This window comes from Pelecanus crispus, chromosome 5, assembly GCF_030463565.1.
Source record: "Pelecanus crispus isolate bPelCri1 chromosome 5, bPelCri1.pri, whole genome shotgun sequence".
NCBI classification, from domain to species: Eukaryota; Metazoa; Chordata; class Aves; order Pelecaniformes; family Pelecanidae; genus Pelecanus; species Pelecanus crispus.
In genome coordinates, this window is record NC_134647.1 from 28,358,203 (window position 1) to 28,379,967 (window position 21,765).

Below are 21,765 nucleotides of genomic sequence, written 5' to 3' on the forward strand. Positions count from 1 at the left end.
CTCTTGAGGTGGGATCAGCATGAGATTCAAGCACCGGTCTTCTGTTGCAATGTGATTACAGTTGATGACCCTCATCAACCTCTTTCAGTGGTGTTGGCTATACTGTACATAAGCACCCATAAGCAAAAAAAATTGTTCCAGATGAATGCTTCCCCTGAAGGTATACATTTGTACTTTTTTTTTTTTTTTAATGTAGGGGTACTTCTGTGTCAATTAAGCAGGGTTAGTGCTGTTTGGTACAGACTGTTATAAACCTTGCAGTGTCATTTTACATCTACACAGAGGGCTGTGGGTGCTTTCTCTGACATTTGCAACAATCTGTAAGGCATTTGAAGAGGGCATATAATAAGATATGAAGCATTTGAATTAAAAAAAAAAAAAGATTCTCTTTCCTACTGAAATAGTCTGGAGACTTAAAACATGCTTGAACAATGCTGAGTCTACTGCTGCTCAGACTCCCCATTAAAGCGTGTTTCTCATTTCAGATTAGCTTTGCTTATAAGTGGTAATCTTAGATTTTTTCAAAGTGGCTTGCAAATGATTGCTGTGCTATAGTGCTGTCTTTGTTAAACACTTTATAGGGGATACAAAGAGTTCTGTATCATATTGACTAGCTTCATGTACTTTTCAGGTTATGTCTTCCAAATGGTGCTGAACTGAACTGGTTTATCCATTATGCCCAAAACCAGCATTCTGTTCTTTGTTGTTGCAAACCTCAAATGTAGATGTATTTTTGTGCATGTTTTTTTTTTTTTTTTTTTTTTAGGAGCAGTAGAGAAGAATGAAAAGCTTTGGTTGCTTTGCACTGTAAACATACAGTGCTGCTAAATGTCCACTATAAAAAAAACTTATTGCAAAGTTATCTGGAAGGAAGGTTTGTTAGTTGGAAAACAAAACTCTTCCTGACATATTTATACAGAAGCACCATCCATTCCAAAAATGCCCAACAAACAAGACAAATATAGGTACAACGCATAGAGAACAAAGTATTCTTGAACCATTGTAATTTGTGAGTGTCTGGTTGCTGATATCAGTGGCTCTGTGAAATCTTGATTAGCCACAAACCTGTTTTTTTTAAGGCATCTGACATTGATAGTCAAAAGCAGTGATTAATTTTGAAAATTTAGTTCTTGAAAGTGAAGAAAGCACATCATCAGCACTTCCTGTCCTTAATAGATTATTGTATTTATAGCTCTCTCTGGTGCAGCTGCACAGGAGATTGGAGATGGGGGAGTGAGAAGAAAACATTTGGAACAGATTTAGTATTTGTGGGAGTCTGTGCTTATCTGTCCAGAAGCTAGGAAATCCTCAGGGACTCTGAAGAGTTTCTGCACCAGGGCTCCCTACTGGGCTGGTTTTGGCAGTGCTGGGGTGCCGGGTGCGATCAGTACAGGAAGAAGGGGCAGCAGATATTTAATCCCGTAATGGAATACTTTATAGCTAAATTTGGAATGTCAATTTATTAATAATGTCATGAAATACAAAGTGCATTAGAGCTTTGCCAATACTGCAGGTACAAGAAACATAGATGTTACTAAAAGCTTCACGGGCACTTTCCCCGTGTTTCTCCTCCTCTACTGTGTGAGCAGTCGAGTGATGCAGGAAGTGTAAGACAAGTACCTGATGGGACTGTTTAGACTGGGGAGGCTGACAGTCCATTGGTAGCTGAATATTATTTTACAATGGATGAATGATTCCATTATTTGATAGTGATTCTCTGATAAATCTGTCCTCTCATGTTTTGTAAACTGCAGACTTGTTTCTTCATCTGTTCTTGTTTAGAACTTTGTCAGCTTATTTAATATATTTCTGAATACCCACATTTCTCTGGCATGTATTCAGTGCCTAAAAATATATTTTTTTTAATACAGTTTAAAACAATAATCCAAGGGGCATTTTCATTTGTGCTCTGTTTAACTGGGACATGAGTCTGTTCCTTCTGATTTTGTTCATCTTGGCTGGTTCATTTTCCCACACTTCCCTTATTATGCTGCCTCTGGCCTTCTCCCACTGGTTCAGAAGATTTCCTCTACGTAGTGTTGAAAACAGCTTTGGGCTGCAGGGTCAGCATCATGCAGTGATCTTTTTGTGGAAGGTACAGTTGCCTTAGTGGGAGTACGCAGGGCAAGGGATGATCCCAGGTTAGCCCCTACAACCCAGCCTTTGGTGCTGAGTTTTCTGCATTCAGGGTGAAGAGGGGAGCCATATCTCATCACAACCTCCTTCTCTTAAGACTCTCCATTGCCAGGAGGCATTTTAATCAAGATCTGAATGTAACTCTTTAGCTTTTTTTTTAAAAAATGTTTTCATGCTTTCCCCTTGTCTGCTTGAACCTGAGACATCCACGTGCCATAGAGCAGGTTGTACATCTGGATCAGTAGTTGACAAGGAGGTTGGATGCCATTATGTACCAGTATATCCCAATGTACTTGTTGGTATTTCCAGTCTTTGCAGAGACAAACCTTGTCATTTCACTACTGAAGCAGTAGAGATTCCTGTTCTTTAGAAGTTTTTACTGCATTTGGTATAGTGGAGAACTCTGAGAACTTGCAAGAGTGGTAGCAGAAGACTACTCATACTTACAACAAATGTCTTCCCTGATTTGCTTTTAAACGTTCAAAAAAATCCTAGCAGCTCTGCAACACAGAAAGCAAGGGATGGCTGTATTAAGGGGATGTCTCCTTAGGTAAAAACAAGGCAGTTGGAATCTGTTCATGCTGTGCTAGTCTCTTGCCATAGATAAAGATGACGAGGCAGGTATCAGTGCCTCTGCTCTAGACTGACCAGTTGACTGGCAGTATCTATCATGTAAGGCTGTCAAAGCATGTGCGTAAATAACAAATGCTATAGAAAATGGTCTAAAACACTGATTTTTACTTTAGTACTGTGTCTCCGAGGAGGCCAAGTATTAATTTGAGGAGACATATATATATATATGTAATTTTTTTTTATAGCTGAAAAGGAAATATTGACTGAGAAGGAACTAGAAGGGCAGGTCAATATTTTTCTTGGGCAGTAATAAACTTCACGTACATGAAACCAGATGCCAGCACAGGCACTGAACTGCTTTATCTGAGCTAGTTGAAATCTCTCTGCTGTGGCTAAGGCTTTCACCAGTAGTGCTTTTTCCTTTTAAATTAAAATTGACCAAATAAGAAAAGAGACAGAGTGGAGGCCGATGTAGGTGACTGTTCACCTTGGAGATGTGGCAGCTTCCCACCAGCCTCAGCTGTAGTGGCAACCTGTTCATGGCATTCTCTTTCAGCCGTGCTAATTGTATTGGGCAGTTAATAAGAGCTAGTCCAGTTCTCAGGGAAGTCGTTTCCATTGTCTTTACTGGGAGCTGGGTGGGGATGTCTGTCTTGAGGTAGAAAAGTTGTTTATCATCGCAGGATATTGTGGCTACCATGATAACAGAACAGCAGCACCATTTGAAAGGCACTCCCTAAAAGCTGTGTGAAATTGCTGATACAGAAGTTTAACGGGCAGTTTGCCTCTCCTGGTGTTCACAAACTTCTGGGCCTGTGCAGGCTTTTATTTCTGTGTTAGTGAAATGTTCATCAAAATTAATAGTGAAAAAAATCAGTTCTGAATATCCAGCAGTTTCAAAACAGTTTTCATAATGCATTCCAATGCATTGAGCTGTGAACTGGGATTAATTATATGATGACAGTTAAGTGGTTGAAGGAATGTGGGGCAAAATTCTGCATTGAGCCTCCGAGAAGACAGCAGCGAGCTTTTGCCCCAGGGTGAGGAGGAGGAGGCAGGGGTCTGGGGGCTAGAGGCCACTGTGGTCTCATCCCATCTCCAAGCTTTTACACTTCTGCAGAGAACTGGAGGTGAGATACGGTTGTTGCCCAGGCTGCCATCTTGCTAAGCAAAATGTTTATGGTGCCGTAAGGTAAACCCCATACCTGGTGAGTGCCTCCTGTGTCTAGTGGGGAGGGAATGATGTACATTCAGTACTGGACTGCAGAGCTTGCTGAGATCCCCTTGAAAAGTAGCTTTGTGGCTATAGTGCTTGCACCAGAGGAAACCACTCCTGGGTAGCACTGAGGATTTTAGAGTCTCTTTAGGCTATTTTAACACTTACCTAATCTAAATAGAAAGGAAGAAGCAGGAGGATCTTATCTTTCATGTATAAAATGAGCACTGGGAATGTGCTTTGGCAGATTGCCCATTGGTGTGTCAGAGATGTTTTGTATTTGTCCGCTAAACCAGTGGAGGACCGTCTCTAGCAGTTCTCAGAGTCCTGCTCATCACCCGCTCTGCTCATGTGATGCTGTTCTTCTGAGTGTATGGGGTGGTGTAGGCTGGCAGGAGACGAGTGATCTCCTTTATCTCCATGATCAGGAGGGGTGGCAAATCTGTACATGTCAATAGAAAAGCAACTGTTCCACTGCCTGCATGTGAATTAACCAGTAATTCAGTTTTGTGGAAGGAAAACTCCAGTAGTGGCAACATCTTCAGAGTGGGTTTTTTTCCACAGTACAGGAAAGAAAAATGTAAAAGATAGTTCCTCTTCCACTGCTGCCTGAAGTTTCACAAGTAGGGCTTTGCCTGAGAAGAGGCTTTGCTTGAAACAAACAGGCTGTTTCTCTGTTCAAAGTGGAATTTAAAAAGGAATTGTATTATTCACTTAATGTTACTTTGGTGTAAAAGGAAAGCGTGTATTGAATGTGATTGGGTGTGAACGGTTGTGATTTGTGAAGTAATTACAGTTGGGTTTTGTTTGTTTTAAACAGATCAGCTGTTACGGACCGCGAGTCAGCACTCTGACAGCAGTGGCTTCGCTGAGGACTCCTCCACAGATTGTTCTCCATTTAATCAGCCTCAGGTAAGGTTCCCATGCTGTGGTTGAAATAGTACCGATTATTGTGGGACAGTAGAGACCTGTGGAGGGATGTTGACGTTTGACTGCTATCGTGACTGTCAGTCTATATCCTATAAAACTTATCATTTTCAGAGCTGGACCTGCTGAATCCCTTACAGAACTGTGTTAAATTTTTAAAGCCTTTCTGGTAGGATAATCTGGGTATACTTGGGCCTGGAATAAGCTCTAAGTTCAGTATGTTCTGTTTGTTGTTTCTGGTGTATCTTTTCTCACCAACTGAGGCCTCATCGCAGTCCATTCCTCTCATGACTGCAATGGGTAGAGATTAAGGTAATGAAAGAATATAGCTTTTCTGCTGATCATTTTGTTTCTTGTATCATTTTTGCCTTTCCACTCATTTTCTTTTGCATATTTTTCTATTTTTTTTTTAGTTAGCAGCTGACAAAGTGAAAGCAATTTCATACTAACTTTACTGTGAAGTTATACTAATGTCTAGTTGAACTTGAGCTCCCATGTGCTTTCGTGTTCCAGTTGCTTTGATCTCGGTCCCAGAACTTGCCGTGATACTGACCAGAGACCGCATGTCTTAGGGGAGGCTTTTGTTCCAGCGTGGTGCTTAGGTGTCTGTTTGATACACATGCTTGCTCAGCATTGTACCTGGTATTTAGGAGAGGTATTCTCTTTCCTAAAACATTTGCACAGTAAAAGCCATGATTTGGTTGGCCTGTCAATCAGTCATAGAAAAGTCTTGAGTTGGATCCTGGCCTCAAGGCCATTGGTTAGCTGTCTGGGACCTAACCACAGTCCAGAGGAATACAAAGATGGGAGTCTGGGTATCACCAGTAGTTTCATTTTTGTGGCTTGCAGCTGCTGAACTTTTTTTTATTGTACAGTATGTTTTTTTCCTTGTGGCACACCAAACGTTTTTAAAGCTGTTTGGCACTTACTAGGAAGAGATTCCCACCCTTGCTTTTCTGTTTTGGTACTGGTACTCTGTGCTTTCCAGTTTAGTAGTTTTTCAACTGAGTACCAAAATGAAAGCCAAGACAGTGCTAGTCTTTGTGTCTCCTTTAAACATCAGCTTACACTTTCCAAGAGCAAGAGCGTGAATAAAGGAAATCATGAGCCTGAGTCTCTGTAATGAGCATAATAGTCAGAGGTACTGGTTCTGCTCTCTACTAAACTGGAACTGCACTGAAGTTGACAGGCATGTTAGAAGGAGTCTCAGGTTAGAGTTGCTCACTCCTGATCTTTATATTGGTTGCAACCTCATTAAGAGTCCATTAAAAGCATGTTGCAACTAAGTGCCCCTTCACTGGAAGACTGGTGGAGTTTATTTTTGTTGGCTGTAAAGGGATGAGATTTTTCTGCTTTCTATTATGCTGTTTTGAAAAGATGTATTGAGACTGCTTGAGATTTGTGCCATGGGGTCGCTAGGCTCTCTTCTGCCACCTTCACTGCTTTATTCAGACCAAGTGCTGAGCTGAATTCAGAAAATACGGGTGAATGATGAGACTAGGGGAAATGAGAACTTGGCAGCTAGTGAAGAAAACCTGTGAAAAGAAGATGAAGGGGATACAGAGGGGTGTACATTGTTTCTTATGGTAAGTATGGTAAGTTAGTGCCATCTACTGTTAAATAATTGACTCCAGCAACTGTAGCATTCCTCTGAAGCTCAGGAGAAAAAAACTGGAACTATATTGCCTTTCATCCCTGACATCCAAAATAAAGATTTCTAAGGGAGATTTTGGCATTAAGATGGGATACTCTGCAGGGGAGTTTCATGTTACCAAAGAAGTGAGCATTCTTTATCCAAGTTCTTGAAGTTTTGCTTGCCTGACTTGTAAGTGAACAATGTGATGGAGGATTAGAGACACAGATGTGCATACGTGTAGCACACCTGATTTCACCTAGACGTTACAATCTTTTGTTCTTTTAATACCTTTGACTTGAACAGTATTTGAACCTGTACAGTCTTTCATACTAATTTGTGAACTGTGCCAGTGTATTAGGAGAAAAAAAGGGAGGATGGGGGTAATAGTACTGGATGCAGCCTTCAATAGAGATTAGCAGCCTCATGCGAGATTCCCAGTCTCAGACAATTCTGTGACTTAAAACAAGCGGAGTGGATAGGCAGAATGGTTTTCCCATTCTTAGTGTTGTCCTGTGACACTAGTTTCACTACGGTCTGCAATTCTCCTCACTTCTCTGTATGGATTCCCTTACACCACCCTTCATTTCAGTGCTAACTGTGAACCTTTATATATGGGAGATGCCATGTACTTCCAACCTGCTATCACTTTGTCATCGCTACCTAAAATACTAGCATTTTACTCTTTTTACTCTTTTACTTTGCTGCCGCTTTTATTATTCTGGCAATAAAGAATTTATTGTCAAGTCAAAGAAGTGTGTGAGTAGTTTGCCCTTACTTTTTTAAACCATCTCCTTTTGGTGTCATACTTCAGTTGCTTCTAATCTCTCTGATACTATGGTTTCTTTGTTCTCTTTCACTGTTTTTCTTGCATGCTAACTGCATTTTGAATTATTCATTCTGCTCCCTACCACAGTGCCCAATGAATATGGACTTGGACTCTTAGCCTGACCCCTAAGAAGGCAGTAGTTGGGTCTCGAGTGTATTCACCCCTTTGCTGGCTCCTGTCTTTCCTAGGTTCAGGAGTCTTTGCAGGGCATGGGAAGCAGTGCTGACAGCTGTGACAGTGAGACAACCGTGACATCGCATAGTGAGGAACAGAAGACACCAATAGCCAAGGAACTGCCCTGTTTCAGTAAGTTTGAGGAGGAGGAGGAAGAAGAAGATGATGATGATGATGATGATGATGAAGAGGATATTATCTCTCAAGTAGAGAGACGAAAGGTAGGGGCACCTTCTGAGAACAGAAGGAGTGAAGACAGAAAAGTTATTGACTATGAAACTGAACACAATCAAGGAGGAGAAAGCAAGTCATCTCATATATCAGAGACAGTCCAAGGAGAGGTCAGCTCTAAAGAGGAAGACATTTCCAGTGAGCGAAAAGAATTGGACCTGCCAGAGGAAGGCAGCGTGTTTGAGTTTCCTCAGTACCACACGCACCATATCCTCAAGTCGATGGAGTCTCTGGAAGGTGGCAGCTCCTCCCCATCGTCTGTGGACAGGGTTCATGTCGCCCTGCAAAGAGCCGAGATGAGGATCGTCAGCACATCTGATTCCAGGGCTGGACGCACTCTGCTTAAGTCAAAAGATCTCCTGAGGAAGCAGAGACTCTGGTTTGCTGAATCGGGTTATCCTCTAAGGCGGTCTCAGTCTCTCCCAACTGCATTGCTGAATCCAGTGAAAGTGGTGTCCTCTGTGAATGTCCAGTTAACTCCAGGAAAAGAGACTCTGTGCAGTCCTCCTTCTTTCACCTACAAGTACACACGTGTGGAGGAAGACAAGAAACCAGAGTCTGAGAATGACAAAAGTGAGGGTGAGGCAGCTGCCAGCCAGCCAGTGTGTAAATCCACACTGTTCATTGCGCCTTCATCCTCCAAAAAAGAAGTGCCCCACACTGGGCCCAACAGACTGTCCGAGGAGCCCAGTCCCACCAGGGTACAGAGCTGCCCGCTGCACATGCCGGCACACATGTCCCAGTCGACGTGCTCCCTCCACTCCCTCCCCGCCGAGTGGCAGGACAGACCGTTCTGCGAGCACGTGAGGACGCTGAGCACCCACAGTGTCCCAAGCATCTCCGGCTCTTCCTTTGGCAGCTTGCTTTCCCCCTTCAGCTGTCCCTTCTCTCCAAGGCATGCTGGATTTCCTCATCGACCTCATGCCATCAACCCTCCTTCCACTGTGGAGATGCAGCTGCGCAGGGTCCTACATGACATCAGAAACTCTCTGCAGAACCTCTCACAGGTAAGAGAAAGCCAAACTTTTACCTTGGGCAAAGAAGCTCTTATTTTATCCTTACAAAACCAGAATGTTACTCTGAATATTCCTTTGCATAGTGCAGCAGATCAGGAAAAAATGACATTTTGTGTAAGTTTGATTTGCTGCTGTTTTAGAGCTTCTGTTTAAAGTGGCATATGATCATCTCTCCAGTGCTCCAGTACTTTTACATTTAATTTGTTCTTGTTGCAGTTGACCCAGATTGATTTCCGATTTAAAAATTTTTTTAAAAATTTTTTATTTTAATTTTTTTTTTTTTTTTTTAACTTTTATGGATGTTCTTGAGTGGGAAGGAGGAACAGTGTACTCTTTATCAGCTATTATTTTAAGGTGATAGTCATTAGGTTTAGGTTTAAAAATACATATTGACAGTATTTAATCTCTCTCTCGTCTTTGACATACTTCCTATCCAACTGATAGAAATTTATTTTTTTCATTGCAAGTCCCATGGCTTCACTAATGATGTCAGTGATGATGTCTGCTCCACATACATTTCTGTGTTGTTTCATGCCAACCTTTTGCATGTTCAGCTCTGGAGCTAGTTAACATGATCCTGAAGTCATCCATCTTTTGTTAAGAGCCAGTTTTGTCACAGTGTGTGAAATTTTGTCCATCTCATCACTCAGAGAAGAAATGCTTTAAAATGCAAGCACATTTTTTTACCAGTTTCTGCCACACCTGGTCTACACTGTTCAGTTGCAGAGATTCAACAATTTCTGTGGGTTTCACCCAAGAACAAACATGCGCCTGCCTGCACCATATTTCAGGTGGTAGGCTGCAGTGGGCTTTTTTAGACCCCTGTTTTTTTGCCACTTGTCAAAAGTTAGAGGCTAGTCCATCTTGACTTTGGTTATATCAGCTGGCCTTGCTTCTTGGAGCATGCTTGGGTACTGAGACACAGCTCTGCAGTGGAAAGCTGCAGTCAACTGTCTTTTACGTCAGCCGTTGCTCAAGGTAGTGGATGGTGTGCCTGGGAGTAAGCATTTGCAGAATTTAACCTTCTTTGTAAAATTCCCTCTTGGGAACCAATTGCAGCCTTGATATGGGTAAGGTTACAGTGTGCTACAGCACTTTTATTGCTTATACCATGGTGACTAAACCTGCTGAAGAAGTCTCTCTATTACGTCCGGAACTCATGCTCAAGCTGGTTCAATTAAACAAACAAAATTAGTATCAGAGGGGATAATATCTCCTAGCCCACTTGTTCTACTTCCAGTGTAATTTGTCTAGACTAATTCCATTTTGGGGGCTCGGTCCTTCTCATTACAGAGGTTTGTATGAAAATGTCTTGCTTACAATACACAATTTCCTGGTGCTGCTTTTTCTTACAGCCAATATCAAGTTTGGCACACAGCATACTCAGCTGCTAAAGAAAAAGTTGAGATGTTTCAAATAAATTATTCTGATTTTAGGAAGGAATAATGAGGAGTAGATAAATTCCTGATAGAACAGGGAACAGAGAAAACTGGGAGAGGAAAAAAGAAACATCCCTTTGATATGATCATGTTTGAGCAAAACTCCTCTGGATGAATGGACATGCTTCAAATTTTCCATGGCGTGTCAATAGTCCTTTGAATGCTTTCAAAATTACATTGGACAAGCTGTCTTTTTCACATTGAAAAGGTGAATGTTTTTGCTGTTTCTGCTGTTCTTTGTTGTGCCATGCCTCTACATGTAACAGCCTCTGAATTTTATCTGGTTGCTCCATGTGTTGATGCAACATGCAAATAGGAATTCTTCAACACTCTTGTTTTCATGAAAGATCATTAGCACACAGGGGTCTTTGGATGTAAGCAGTATAGTGAGATTAAAAACCAAACCAACAAAAAAACCCCAGACTAAGGACCACGCAAAACCCTACAACAAATGTGACTGTAATTATGATTTGAAAATGGCATGCTTTAATTTACTCAGTTCTGATTCCTGAGTTGTTCTTTTTGTCATTAGCTGGGACAAATGAAACTACTGAGTTTTCCAGTATATCATGCCTGCTGCAGAAAAACTTAGCTTTTATTCCTACTTACTGTGTCAGACAGGATTAATTTGGTTTTTCACCTGCAGCACATTTGCATTTACAGAGCTTTGGTGCACATGCTTCAGTTAAGAGTTGGCACTGCCTTTTTGTAAGGTTTCCTTTTCCTGATGCAATATTTACATAGACAGCAGAAATCGCAAAGCCAGCAAGGTTGTGTTTTAACAGTGGCTGCTGTCTGTGCGTTTGGGAAGATGAGTTCATAAAGGGGGTTGCTGACATTCCCATTTACAATTTCTTGTTTCTTCCCTAGTACCCGGTGATGAGGGGTCAGGATCTTTCAGCGGCCACCAGTTACACTACTCAGAGATCATCCATTCTACCTCTCTACGAAGTAAGTGACCCTGTTCACACAGTGGTACTTAGTCAAGATAAAACACAAAGAAACATCGTAAATGTGCCACAGATTGTTCTAACTTTGGGCACTTCCCTATCTTTGCTCTCAAGAGATAACAGATGACTCCATCCTGCAAATAATGTTAAAAAGGAATTAATCTAAATACATGGAAATCCTTTCATGTATTTGCTTGTATGATACATCTAAAAATGTTGTTTTCTTGAATCATTATGAGTTCACAACATGCAGCCTTTGTAGTATACTGAAGTTGCCGAGGTTCTGCTTGACTCAAAGGGCACATCTGAGCAAATGTGGTTATAGCATCAAGACTTATTTGAATTCAAATTTTCCATGTAACGCATTATTATCTCCCCCCCAGAATACCTTCCAGGAGCTACAAGTGGTAAGGCGAAATCTAAACTTATTCAGAACCCAAATGATGGATTTGGAATTGACTATGTTACGTCAACAGACAACAGTTTATCAGCACATGACAGAAGAGGAAAGGTAAAATGATCTTTTAAAAAAAAAAAGAGAGAAAATACTCTGGCACTTCAGGAAATGTGTCACTGCCCCTGAAATCAGAGCAAAAAATCTATTAGTTTCAATTTGAACGGGGTTGGAGCTGAGTTTTTGCCGAAAACTTGTTGACTCTCTATACTTCTTCATTCTAAAGGTTTTTCCTCTTTGTTTCTTCTAATCCCTATTCCTCATTAGTTGATGATTTTTTTCTTCATCCTTTCTCCGAAGTGATTTTACAGCTGTGGATTTTAAGGACTTTTATCATAGGATATGTGAACAGAGGATATTGGGGGCGAAGAAGCCTTGAAGACTTTCAGCTTAGATTTCCCCCTCCTCCCCCGCCATCTTTGTAGATGTAAATAAAGAATGAGCATTGTAGCATTCAGATGCTTTTCCAACTTACAGTGGCCACTCGGCAGACTACAGATGGCATTCATATTCTGGTTCTGTGTGTTTGTGCTCACCATGAGTTGCAGCAGCAGCTGATCTGGAACAATTTTCAAAACTGCTTATATATTTACTTTAGTTGAATCACCTCTTGACTAATCACTTTAAAAGTAAACATGTTTGAAATCAGTTGGCCTTAGACAATGGTGTCCTGGCCAAAATGTAGGTGCAACTGCTTGGGAGTCTAGAACCACACAGGAAAAGTAATATGGGATTACTGCGTTACTCTGTGATTTTGTTGTTACTGGTTTTAAATTGGATTTGATTACATATATGTATAAATGCCAATTTCTTCTGCTTGCATATATTTAAGCATTTAAAGCTAAAATTTTTGGAGAATGTTCTGTGATACACTGTGTTGTTTAGTTTTCTCCATGAAGTGATACGTATTCTCTATAAATGGAGAAAAACTTTTGTTCCATCTAGGCGTTCAGCTAATTTTTCCATGAAAGAGGAATTTTCTGTGTTCCACTTTGAATTCCTTTGTATCAAGTCCTTTACTCATGGGACTGTCCTGCTCAGTTTCCCCTTTGTGGTGTGCAGCCGAGTGAAGTGAATGCCCTTGTTCTTTTTCTGATGGACTTGGTGTAGATATGAAGCTGATCAGCTACAGAGCTTGAGAAAGTCTGTCCGCATGGAGCTACAGGAGTTAGAGATGCAGTTAGAAGACCGTCTACTTGCTTTGGAAGACCAGCTGAGAAGTCTGCACATGTCTTCACCTTACAGACCTCAGACACATGTAAGTGTTACTTTTGCAACATTATGTTTTCTCAGTGTAATGTTAATAACTCATAACTGTTAAAACCCTTACAGTGGGATATCTGGGGAATATAATGATGCTGTGTGTATTATTAGGGGTCATATTTTATTATTTTCAGTCAGTGTTTGTTTCATCTTGGGGAAAAGGTGTATGTATAGAGGGGCTTTCTTGGTGTTAATATGTATCAATACATATCTTCTGGGGTTTTAGGTCTGAGATTTCAGACCTCTTCTGTCAGTGCTTTCTTCTCTTTCCTCATCATGACCCTGAATTCTCACAGTTTTGGTAGGTGGGGCTCATGTCTAAAATCCTTGGGGGATGGTGATGGTCTTTCTGTAGTTTCCCTACACTGATTTTCTTCCTTGTTAAATGGGGGCAGAGAGATGAGAAATGCACAGTATTTCTCTCCCAAGAAATGGGGTGTGCTTCCCCTCTAGCTCTGCCAATCCATGGAACAAAAACCAGGAAAATGCAGTTGTCATCTTCAGGTTTTTCCTCCATTGCCTTTTGTAGCTCCTTCAGATGAACGTGTGGCTCCTCGCCAAACAGTGGGAGAAGCTTTGCTCCCACAGACACTTCCCAGAAGCACAAGAGGGGGAATAAAAAAGGCATTTGCGTGTGTTCATTGGTGGCATGGTGATATACTTTCTCTTCTTTTTCACTCAGCGGAAGACTGTTCCTCTTTTTTCCTGCTGCAATTCTGTCATCAGCCAAACAAAAGAAGCACAGATGAAAAGTATCATATGTTCTTCCTGGATTTCATTCCTCTTTCTTAGCCAGTCCTCTTCTGTAGAAGCAGCACAGGCACAAGCCACATCTTCCTCTTCAGTATTTTGTCATGGGAAAAGAGTTGAAATCCAAGAACAGGAAAATCTGGTATTACTGTGATCCCAAGCCAAACTTGCATTCTTTGAACCATATAAATATCTTTTTATTTGTAAATCCTTTTATAGAAGAGGGCCAGCTTTAAAAATGGCTGAAATAAACTTTCTCCAACCAGCTTTGCTTCCTGTTTCCAAGTTTCTGCTTTTACAGAAAGTTGTCTGAGACACAGCATGTTTATGTATTAGCTTCTGACAGCTCTAAAAAATCCTCAATGCATTAACTTTACTTAATTTTTCAGAGTATGTATGGAAGCAGAAGTGCTGATAATCTGTCATGCCCTTCTCCATTGAATGTCATTGAACCAGTAAGTAATTGTTGTGTGCTGTATGTTTTACTAAGAAAAAGAACCAGGAAGGGATTTCTTTAAAAAGGATGCGGGAGATTCACTTTACACATAATCTTTGAAATACTTTACTCACTTGAGTAGTTCTCTTGAGAGCAGCGGCATTTTCCCTTAAGCAAAGTTAACCATAGGTGTAAGAAGCTGTGAAGTCTTGTTTGTTTTTAAGAGGAATATGTAGAAGTGAGGTGTTGTTTGCATTTAGTTGATACAATGACTACATGGTGAGTTTTCTAGGGAAAATTATTTCTTACTTTTCTGTGCATTTTATGCTACTGAAGACAAGTAGTTCAAAGACTGCAGAAAAGAAAGAACAAACTTGAATTGTTTTAGCAAATAAAAACAAAATCAAGCCTTTACATGTGTCTCTCAATGGCTCTGGCAGGATGCATCCATATTGCAAAAGTCAGTGGCTTGGGGAATTGCCACAATTTGTATTTATGTTGGCTTTCAAAAAAGCCCATTCCTTCTTATGATCCTCTTTGTTGCAGTCATAAAGGCAAAGTATGTATTTATTTTATAGCTGTATTTGTTACATGGAGGGAATGAGTAAGTGATTGAATGAATAACAAGAAAGCATAGTTGTGTCTGTATGTGACTTTTTTATATGCTTATTCAGGACTGTTTCTTTTCTGAATCCTTAGGTCTCCGAACTTATTCGAGAGCAGTCATTTCTGAAGTCTGAACTGGGTTTAGGACTTGGAGATCTTGGACTGGAAGCTCTCCCAGCAGAGGGTACAGAGTCCTTATTCTCCCATGGAAACTCTGATTCCTCTTCAGTGTGCTCCGGTCATGCAGGTAGAAAAGCTGGTGTTGGATCCTCTGAACTAACAGGAAAGTCTAAGAGTCAAAGCAAGAAGTTATACCGAGCCTCTGTTGCCTTAACACCAACTCCCCCAGTGAGAGCAGGTGCTGGACAGCAGGTAGAAAGCTCCGAGGACCTTGAAGACTCCAAGCCAGAGGTGGAACACAAACTTGAAAAAGTCCCTCTCGTGCCTTCGGTTGATGAAATCCACAAAAGCGTGGAACAGGAGGAGCTGCAGCAAGTCATACGGGAGGTGAGAAGGGAGGGGCTGAGATCTAGGATGTTTGAACAGTGTTTACTGAAACTTATAGACAGGCTATCTGTAACTCTTGGCCACTGGAGTTTTTTCTTCCCTCTCAAGCCAAGGCTTCATACTGTTACTGTACTATTTTGGAAGGCTCAGAGCTTGTCACTAGATGTTCAAGCCACAGTTGTATTCTTGTGCAAAGCAGTAGATGTTTTTTTCAGTGATAGTGGTTAGCACGTAAATTGATAGCTAGATGCTACTCTAAGTCTGGGTGAGAAAGAATTTGACATCTCTACTACTTGGTTAAGCAGTAGTATTTCAGATTCCCAAGTGAAAATTTCTGTGTCATGTGCCTGCTAAAATGCCAGGTTGGAGTCAATTTGATTAATGAAATTCTGTTGCTGAAACAACTCCATAGTAAAAGTTAAAAATACTTTCCCAGTCCCTCTACCCCAAACCACTAAGGACTGTAGGAGTGTAAGTGAAGCAAGCTGAAGTCAGATGAGAAATTGTGATGTTGGACCAATGCTGTTGGACTAGTTTTATTGGCAGCCAATGAAAGTGAAGGGTGCTTGGTTATTTTTCCTGTGGGCCAGGTTAAAAAACAGGACTAAAACTGTATGTTTTGTTTGTCAGTGGCATGACAGAAAGCCTTATGGCAAGTAGTATAAATGGGAAAAGGAAGCAAAAGAAACTTCTTGTTCTCAAAAGCAATGCCCATGAGAAAGTGGAGCGAGCTCTCTGCTATGAATACAGAAATGGGGATTGAGAACCTCTGGGGTTTATTCTCTCTCCTTCACTGGAGAGGGACCACTTAGCCTTTAGCTGATGGTCATTGGACCCTTAGCCTTTAGCTCATCCCTTGAAGCTTTTCCATGGCTCTGCCATAAACCACTCGAAAGGCCAGGAGAGGTGTCATGCTCAGGAATGTATGGCAGGCCAGGCTGTAACGCTGTGGTACCATCCAGGTCTGCTTGCTTTCAGTCTGTGAATAACTGGAACCAGCTTTGCCTTAGCTTTGTCTTTAAAACAGATGAAAGGCAGGCTGCTCATCTCATGACAAAACAGGAGCTGTTATCCCTGAGGAATCTCTTGCCACACCTTCACCCCTCTTCTCTCAGTGCAGAAAGAGGCAGTGTACTGAACCATAAGGTATCCTTTTACTCATCATCTGACCACAAGACTCTGCTGTGTCTGTCTCTGCAAAGTGAGATGTTTTCTTGACTGACTCACAGTGGGCTTTGCTATGTGTAGGCACCTTGCACAGTGAGATTTGTGAAGCAGTAGAGCATTAATAAGGAGTGTTCTTATAGAAGATGATGGCTGGAAGCATATGAAGATATTTACTTTGTTTACCTTTGGGTAACTCCATAAATAACCAGAGCTGAGAGTGCAGAGAATAATGCATAGCCACAAGCATTAACCATCAGTGAACGGCTGGTGTTAAAGGAGGATGAAGTTTGTCAGTGAGGTGAAATGGAGACCAGCTTTCAATAAGTAGCTTCATGATGCTGAAGAGTGCTTTGCGCCATCAGTAGCCCCATTAGAGTCAGTGGGATGAGTTATAGAAAGTGGCATTATCCTGTGGAAGGAAAGCTACCGCAGTCAGCTCGTGCTGAGGTACCACTAGACTGATGACCTCATCATTACTGTGCTCAGGATTAGCAGCTGAAGACCGCCTGGCCGTCACTGATATTTAGAGTGGAGCTTGTGATGCTACAACTTTACACCTCTACTTTGAAAGCGAATGAATGAATGAGGCAGGGGGGCAAGCATTCCATTTTTGAATGTCTTTCCCCACCCCCACCACCCTCCTGCTGCCATCTTCTGTAAAGTAGCTAGAGTAAAGTTGGAAGGAGTCTTGGGAAAGGGTTTGTTTTGGAGATGTCATAAAATACTCCCAGGCATCCCAAATTCTCTCTCATTCTGGTCCTTTTTTTTTCCTTTCATGCCTTTTTAAAGGGGTTCCTTGCCTAATGCTCAGAGAAGACTTGCACATGAGATATTTATCACACCTTGCACTTTGCTGCAAATTCTGAAGTGAAGCTCTTCTTGTACAAACCTGCGTGTCAGAGGAGTGGTGTCGTGGCGGGGGGTTGCTAAAGGAGAACCTGAGAGAGGAAGGAGAGAGCTGTAATTCAAATGTACTGTAAAAGCAGCAGAGACAATAAAGGGAGCTGGAGTCAAAGTACAGCGTTATTTCAGTCAATATTTTCTCTGAGGTTAGCCTGTGTGAAAGTTCCTCTTTAACTTCAGTAATTGATAGCAAATAAAGAAGTGCACTCTTTGCACAGAGATTGTTCTTTGGGTTGTGTGGCACTGAGGACATTGTAATGCTGAAAGAATCTGCACTGAACTGAGAGGCTACTATTGAAAGATGAGTAGTCAGCAAATAACTGAGCTTGAGTCACTTCGTAAATGTTTGAGCACACAGAGAGATTGTCCCTCAGTTTAACTTCATTGGCAGCCTGTTTTGGATCAGCTCTGGTTCTCAGCATGAGAAGTTTTGCAGGTCAGAATGAAGATGCATTGGCTCGAAGCACCTGGTAGTTTTTGCAGAGCCAGAATATGCTGTTAAATACTGATTAGGAAAATATTTTGTATTTCATAAGAGCTAAAACAGAGCATAAATTCAAATGTGTCTTCCTTAAGTAGCCCTGTTGTTAGTAAAGGAATTCCAGTTTCGTTGTCAAAAGAAAGAAATCTGGTAGGATGCATTCTCCATGTATGCAGTCACAAATGCTAAACCCTTGCTTATTCCTCCCATTCTCTGTAGCTGTGTGACCTCGTGTTGGGGAAAGAAAAGTCAGGCAGTGTTTCAGAATATGCCTGGGTGGGTTGTAATGCATGTGAGCTTTGACCTCTAACTATTTGCTGGCATTAAAAAAACCCCATGGTGTTAACTTCTAGCGTTAATGGACTAACTCACATGGAAAAGCATTCAACAATGTAAAATGTTAAAACGCCGAACAGTGGCCCTCTTGTTTTGATAGAAATACAGCCTGACCTCCACTGGAGTATCACATGAAGCACTTAGTGCTTGACTTGTAGGCCACAGTGTCGCTAGGAGTGCCACCAGGCCCGCTCTCTCTGCTCTTCTGCCGTTTAAAAGATATGACAGTTTCAAAAGCTTTCTGCTTAAGAGCAATGCAAATTTTGTTTTTTCTAACAGTTCTCCATTGTAAATGACATTTAATGAAATTATACTTTGAAGAAATGTATGATTTTCCTGTGAACACCTGTTCTAAGAGGCTGTAAATGGGTCTTTGTGGGACAGAGAGATGGTTGGATAGAGAATCTTCCCTTTACCATTTTCCATTCAAATCCATGTTAGTTCAGCATCGATCAAAAATGTCTGTTTGTTGTTCATACTTTCCTTGTGCAGGCGCTGGATTCCTCATCTTACTGTCTTGAGCATAAAAACTCATCAGCTGCTGCCATGAAGAAGGGGCACAAGAAGAAAATAGAGTAGAAAATAATTTTTTTAGTTATGGAAAACGTACCTCAGATCAGGAGTATGAGGACTGTGAAAGCCTCATGCCCGTTTTCCATCAGTAGGTGAAGAACACCTGTCTCCAGCATTGCCACTGTGGCACATTTCACTCTCAATCAGTTCATTATTTAGCAGCAACATGATATTACAGTAATGGTAATTCTTTTATAGGGAGAAAGATCACTGGTTTACTGTAGTAAAACTATCTGTGAATCTGCTACTGTGTTGTTAATGCAGTATTGAAATTTAGTGTTATATCAACGTAGTATATGTGCCATAAATGAGTGGGTTCTCTCCTCTTTCAAATGATCAATTTTTCATTCAGCTGCTAAAAATACCGATGGAGCATTCATTGACTGCATCTTTCTATTGTACGGAGGAAGCCTCGGCAGCGGGCTGTGTCCTCTGCAGAGTAAATGGAAGGTGCACCTTGCCTGAAATCTTTTGTAATGAAAAAGGCAAACATTAGCAATTGTCATGACACACGCATGGGACTGAGTCACTGCAGCAATTGATGCTGTGCTCGCCACACAAGAATGACCTTGATGAGTCTGGAAAGGAGGGAGGAAGCAGTGGCAGTGAAAAGAAGCAGTGGAGGGTGGCCTTGTCATACGGGCGGGAAGGTGAGAGGCAGAGGGCCCAAGTGATCCACGACCACAAGCCAGAAGTATTTGGAAGAGCTGAGAATAGAACGGGAGCCGCTTCCTTTCCAGTCTCCACCTCGCCACAAGACTGCCTGTCATAGTAGACTATTTACTTGCTAATTTGGGAAGCTTTTATCAGTTTTCTTTGCAAAGTGAGACTTATTTTTGTCTCTCCAGTGAGGGAAGGGCACAGAATGAGTTTTGGAGCGTACTCGCAGATCCACCCCATGTGATACTGGAGAAGGAAAGCAGAGAGAGCAGCACGAGGTCTCTTACCACAGTGGCCTGCCAGGCAGCTGGGGTGCTGTTTCCCTGTGCCAGCGTTTCTAAATCCTGAAGCCCTTACTGCATTGACAGCGGTCCTAAAGCTTTGTACGTCTGTGTGTGCATCGGCGTAGACATCCTCAGGACTTGCAACCATCAGTAAGCCAGGTCCTGTTACACACTGGCTTTTATTTTGTCAGCTAATCAGCAAACAACTCCACTGGAAACCTGTTTCCCAATAGTATTGTAGTCTCTGAATTTCTGCTTGATGCAAAGTAGTAATGAGACAAGGAACTTTGCTGCTAATGGTTTAGGGATTGAATTGCTTGCCAGTGAGAACAAGGGATAAATAACCTGTTGATAATGCTGCTGCCACCCTTCTGACGTTGTTGCTTAATCCTTTTGAAGCACCAGGAAAAGGGGAGACTTGGAAGAATAATTACAAGATGATCATCAAGATGATGAGAGGGATATGCAAACATGGCAAGGCAGTTGGGAAGGCTGGGTTTGAGTAAATATTATTCCCGTGGTATTGGTGGGGCATCAGAACATGAAGGGATTTGTTACTGGCAAAACCGGGATTAGAAATTTGGGCTTTTTTTCTGGCATCAACTCTCATGTTCATTACCGCTACTCAGGCACTGAAAAGCTACTTTGAAATGACCATATGCACAGCATTTTCTTTAGTCTAAGAACAGTTATTTGTGCCAGGAAATTATTTGCCCGTTTCATAAGGAAAAGAAAACTATTGCTTAACTGGGCTGCTGAGTGCTTCTGTGAGGGAGCCCGGCAGCTGGGCTCTGGCTCTTTATACCCCTGCACTCTCTCACCATCGTTGTCCTCCCCTGTCCTTGGAACCGCATCTGACTTGTTAGTGCTCTGCCATGTGAAGACCATCCAAAAAATGAGTTGGTGCCAAGGATTTCTTGTACTTTTGAGCAGCCCGTGTTATTTTTCTTTGTCGTGCCCTGCTCCTTTCTGGCATAATATGCTCTTGTAGAACTGGGGTCTGCCTCCTTTTCTCCTTTTCCTTTACTATAGCCATCAATGCTCTGTTCTTTCTTTGTTCTAGCTGCAGCCACGCTCAGGTGCCTGCTAGTAGTAACTCCTGGGTTTGTTTTATGTAAAACTTAATGGGTAAATGCTTTGTCACAATCCTGTGAAAAATAGTTTTGCTGGCATAGATCATATCCCAGGGGCCAGCTGATGATGTGAGTAACAGTTGAAGTTCTCTGTTTGTCTTTGCTGCTGAAAGTATGTAATTAGGATTTGTCTTCATATGATTTGTGTGAAAACAGTAGCTCATGTTCATAGACTTGGACCTTTCCTACTGCGCAATCCATTTGTGAGGCAGATCGGTCCTGCCTTCCTTTCCAAGAGATAATGACTAATGTCAAAAAGTGGTGCATTTGCGGCGCTTTTGATATGTATATCCTGAAATGCCATTTTCAGAACTTTAGCATAGTTTAAATGTACTTTTTCTTAACATAAAACCAGTAATCCTAAGTGTAAAACACAGATATATTTACCATCTGGAAAAATAAAACTATTTTGGTTTGCATTTATATGATTTACAAGAACTTTAAAATTACTTACAGTTATTTTTCCAAGAGAAACCCTCTTGTATTTTTCCATTTGCATTTTTTTGGAAGTTGACTTTTTGGTATTACACATTTTCATATGTCAATAATGTCAAACATATCTGCAATATCATTTAGTTTTATCCGTTGGTTATATAACTTACTGACCTTAAAACTTTGGCTAATCCCTTTCAGATCAAGGAATCTATTGTTGGTGAAATAAGACGAGAAATAGTAAGTGGATTGTTAGCAGCTGTATCGCCCCAAAGCAGATCTGCAACTGCAAAACAAGATACACAGCCATGAAACGGGTACTACAGGTAATCTTTGGCAAACTGCCACAACCAGATTTTTTTTTTTTGTCATATGAATTATCATTGTTAACTTAAACCTTGCTTTGTTTGCATTTTCCCCTTCAAACGCAAGTGATCAAAATGGAAGTTCATCAAATACAGAGGATACTGATAATCCTGGATAGCTTTGGAAAATCAGCTGGTTTATAGTTTGGCCAATTCTGTTGTCAGCTTTCATGCAATGGTCCTCGATTTTTGATTTTGGTGTGTTCCGTGATGACTTTGCATGTGAATGCATCATACGAGAGGATTTCTGTAGTTTGCCTGCCTTAGATATGAATATTATCAAAATACATA

The 21,765-nt window shown here is 41.3% G+C and overlaps 1 protein-coding gene across 1 annotated transcript in view; it reads left to right on the top strand.

Moving 5' to 3' along the window:
* ITPRID2 (ITPR interacting domain containing 2) overlaps window positions 1-21,765 on the top strand; it is a 41,709-nt gene that overhangs the window by 18,681 nt on the left and 1,263 nt on the right. Inside the window, exons 9-16 of the mRNA XM_075710091.1 lie at window positions 4,746-4,837; window positions 7,503-8,726; window positions 11,045-11,125; window positions 11,508-11,635; window positions 12,689-12,836; window positions 13,981-14,046; window positions 14,727-15,140; window positions 21,311-21,435. Of these exons, the coding sequence (XP_075566206.1) occupies window positions 4,746-4,837; window positions 7,503-8,726; window positions 11,045-11,125; window positions 11,508-11,635; window positions 12,689-12,836; window positions 13,981-14,046; window positions 14,727-15,140; window positions 21,311-21,421 (2,264 nt within the window). The 3' untranslated portion in view covers window positions 21,422-21,435. The remainder of the gene's footprint in view (window positions 1-4,745; window positions 4,838-7,502; window positions 8,727-11,044; window positions 11,126-11,507; window positions 11,636-12,688; window positions 12,837-13,980; window positions 14,047-14,726; window positions 15,141-21,310; window positions 21,436-21,765) is intronic.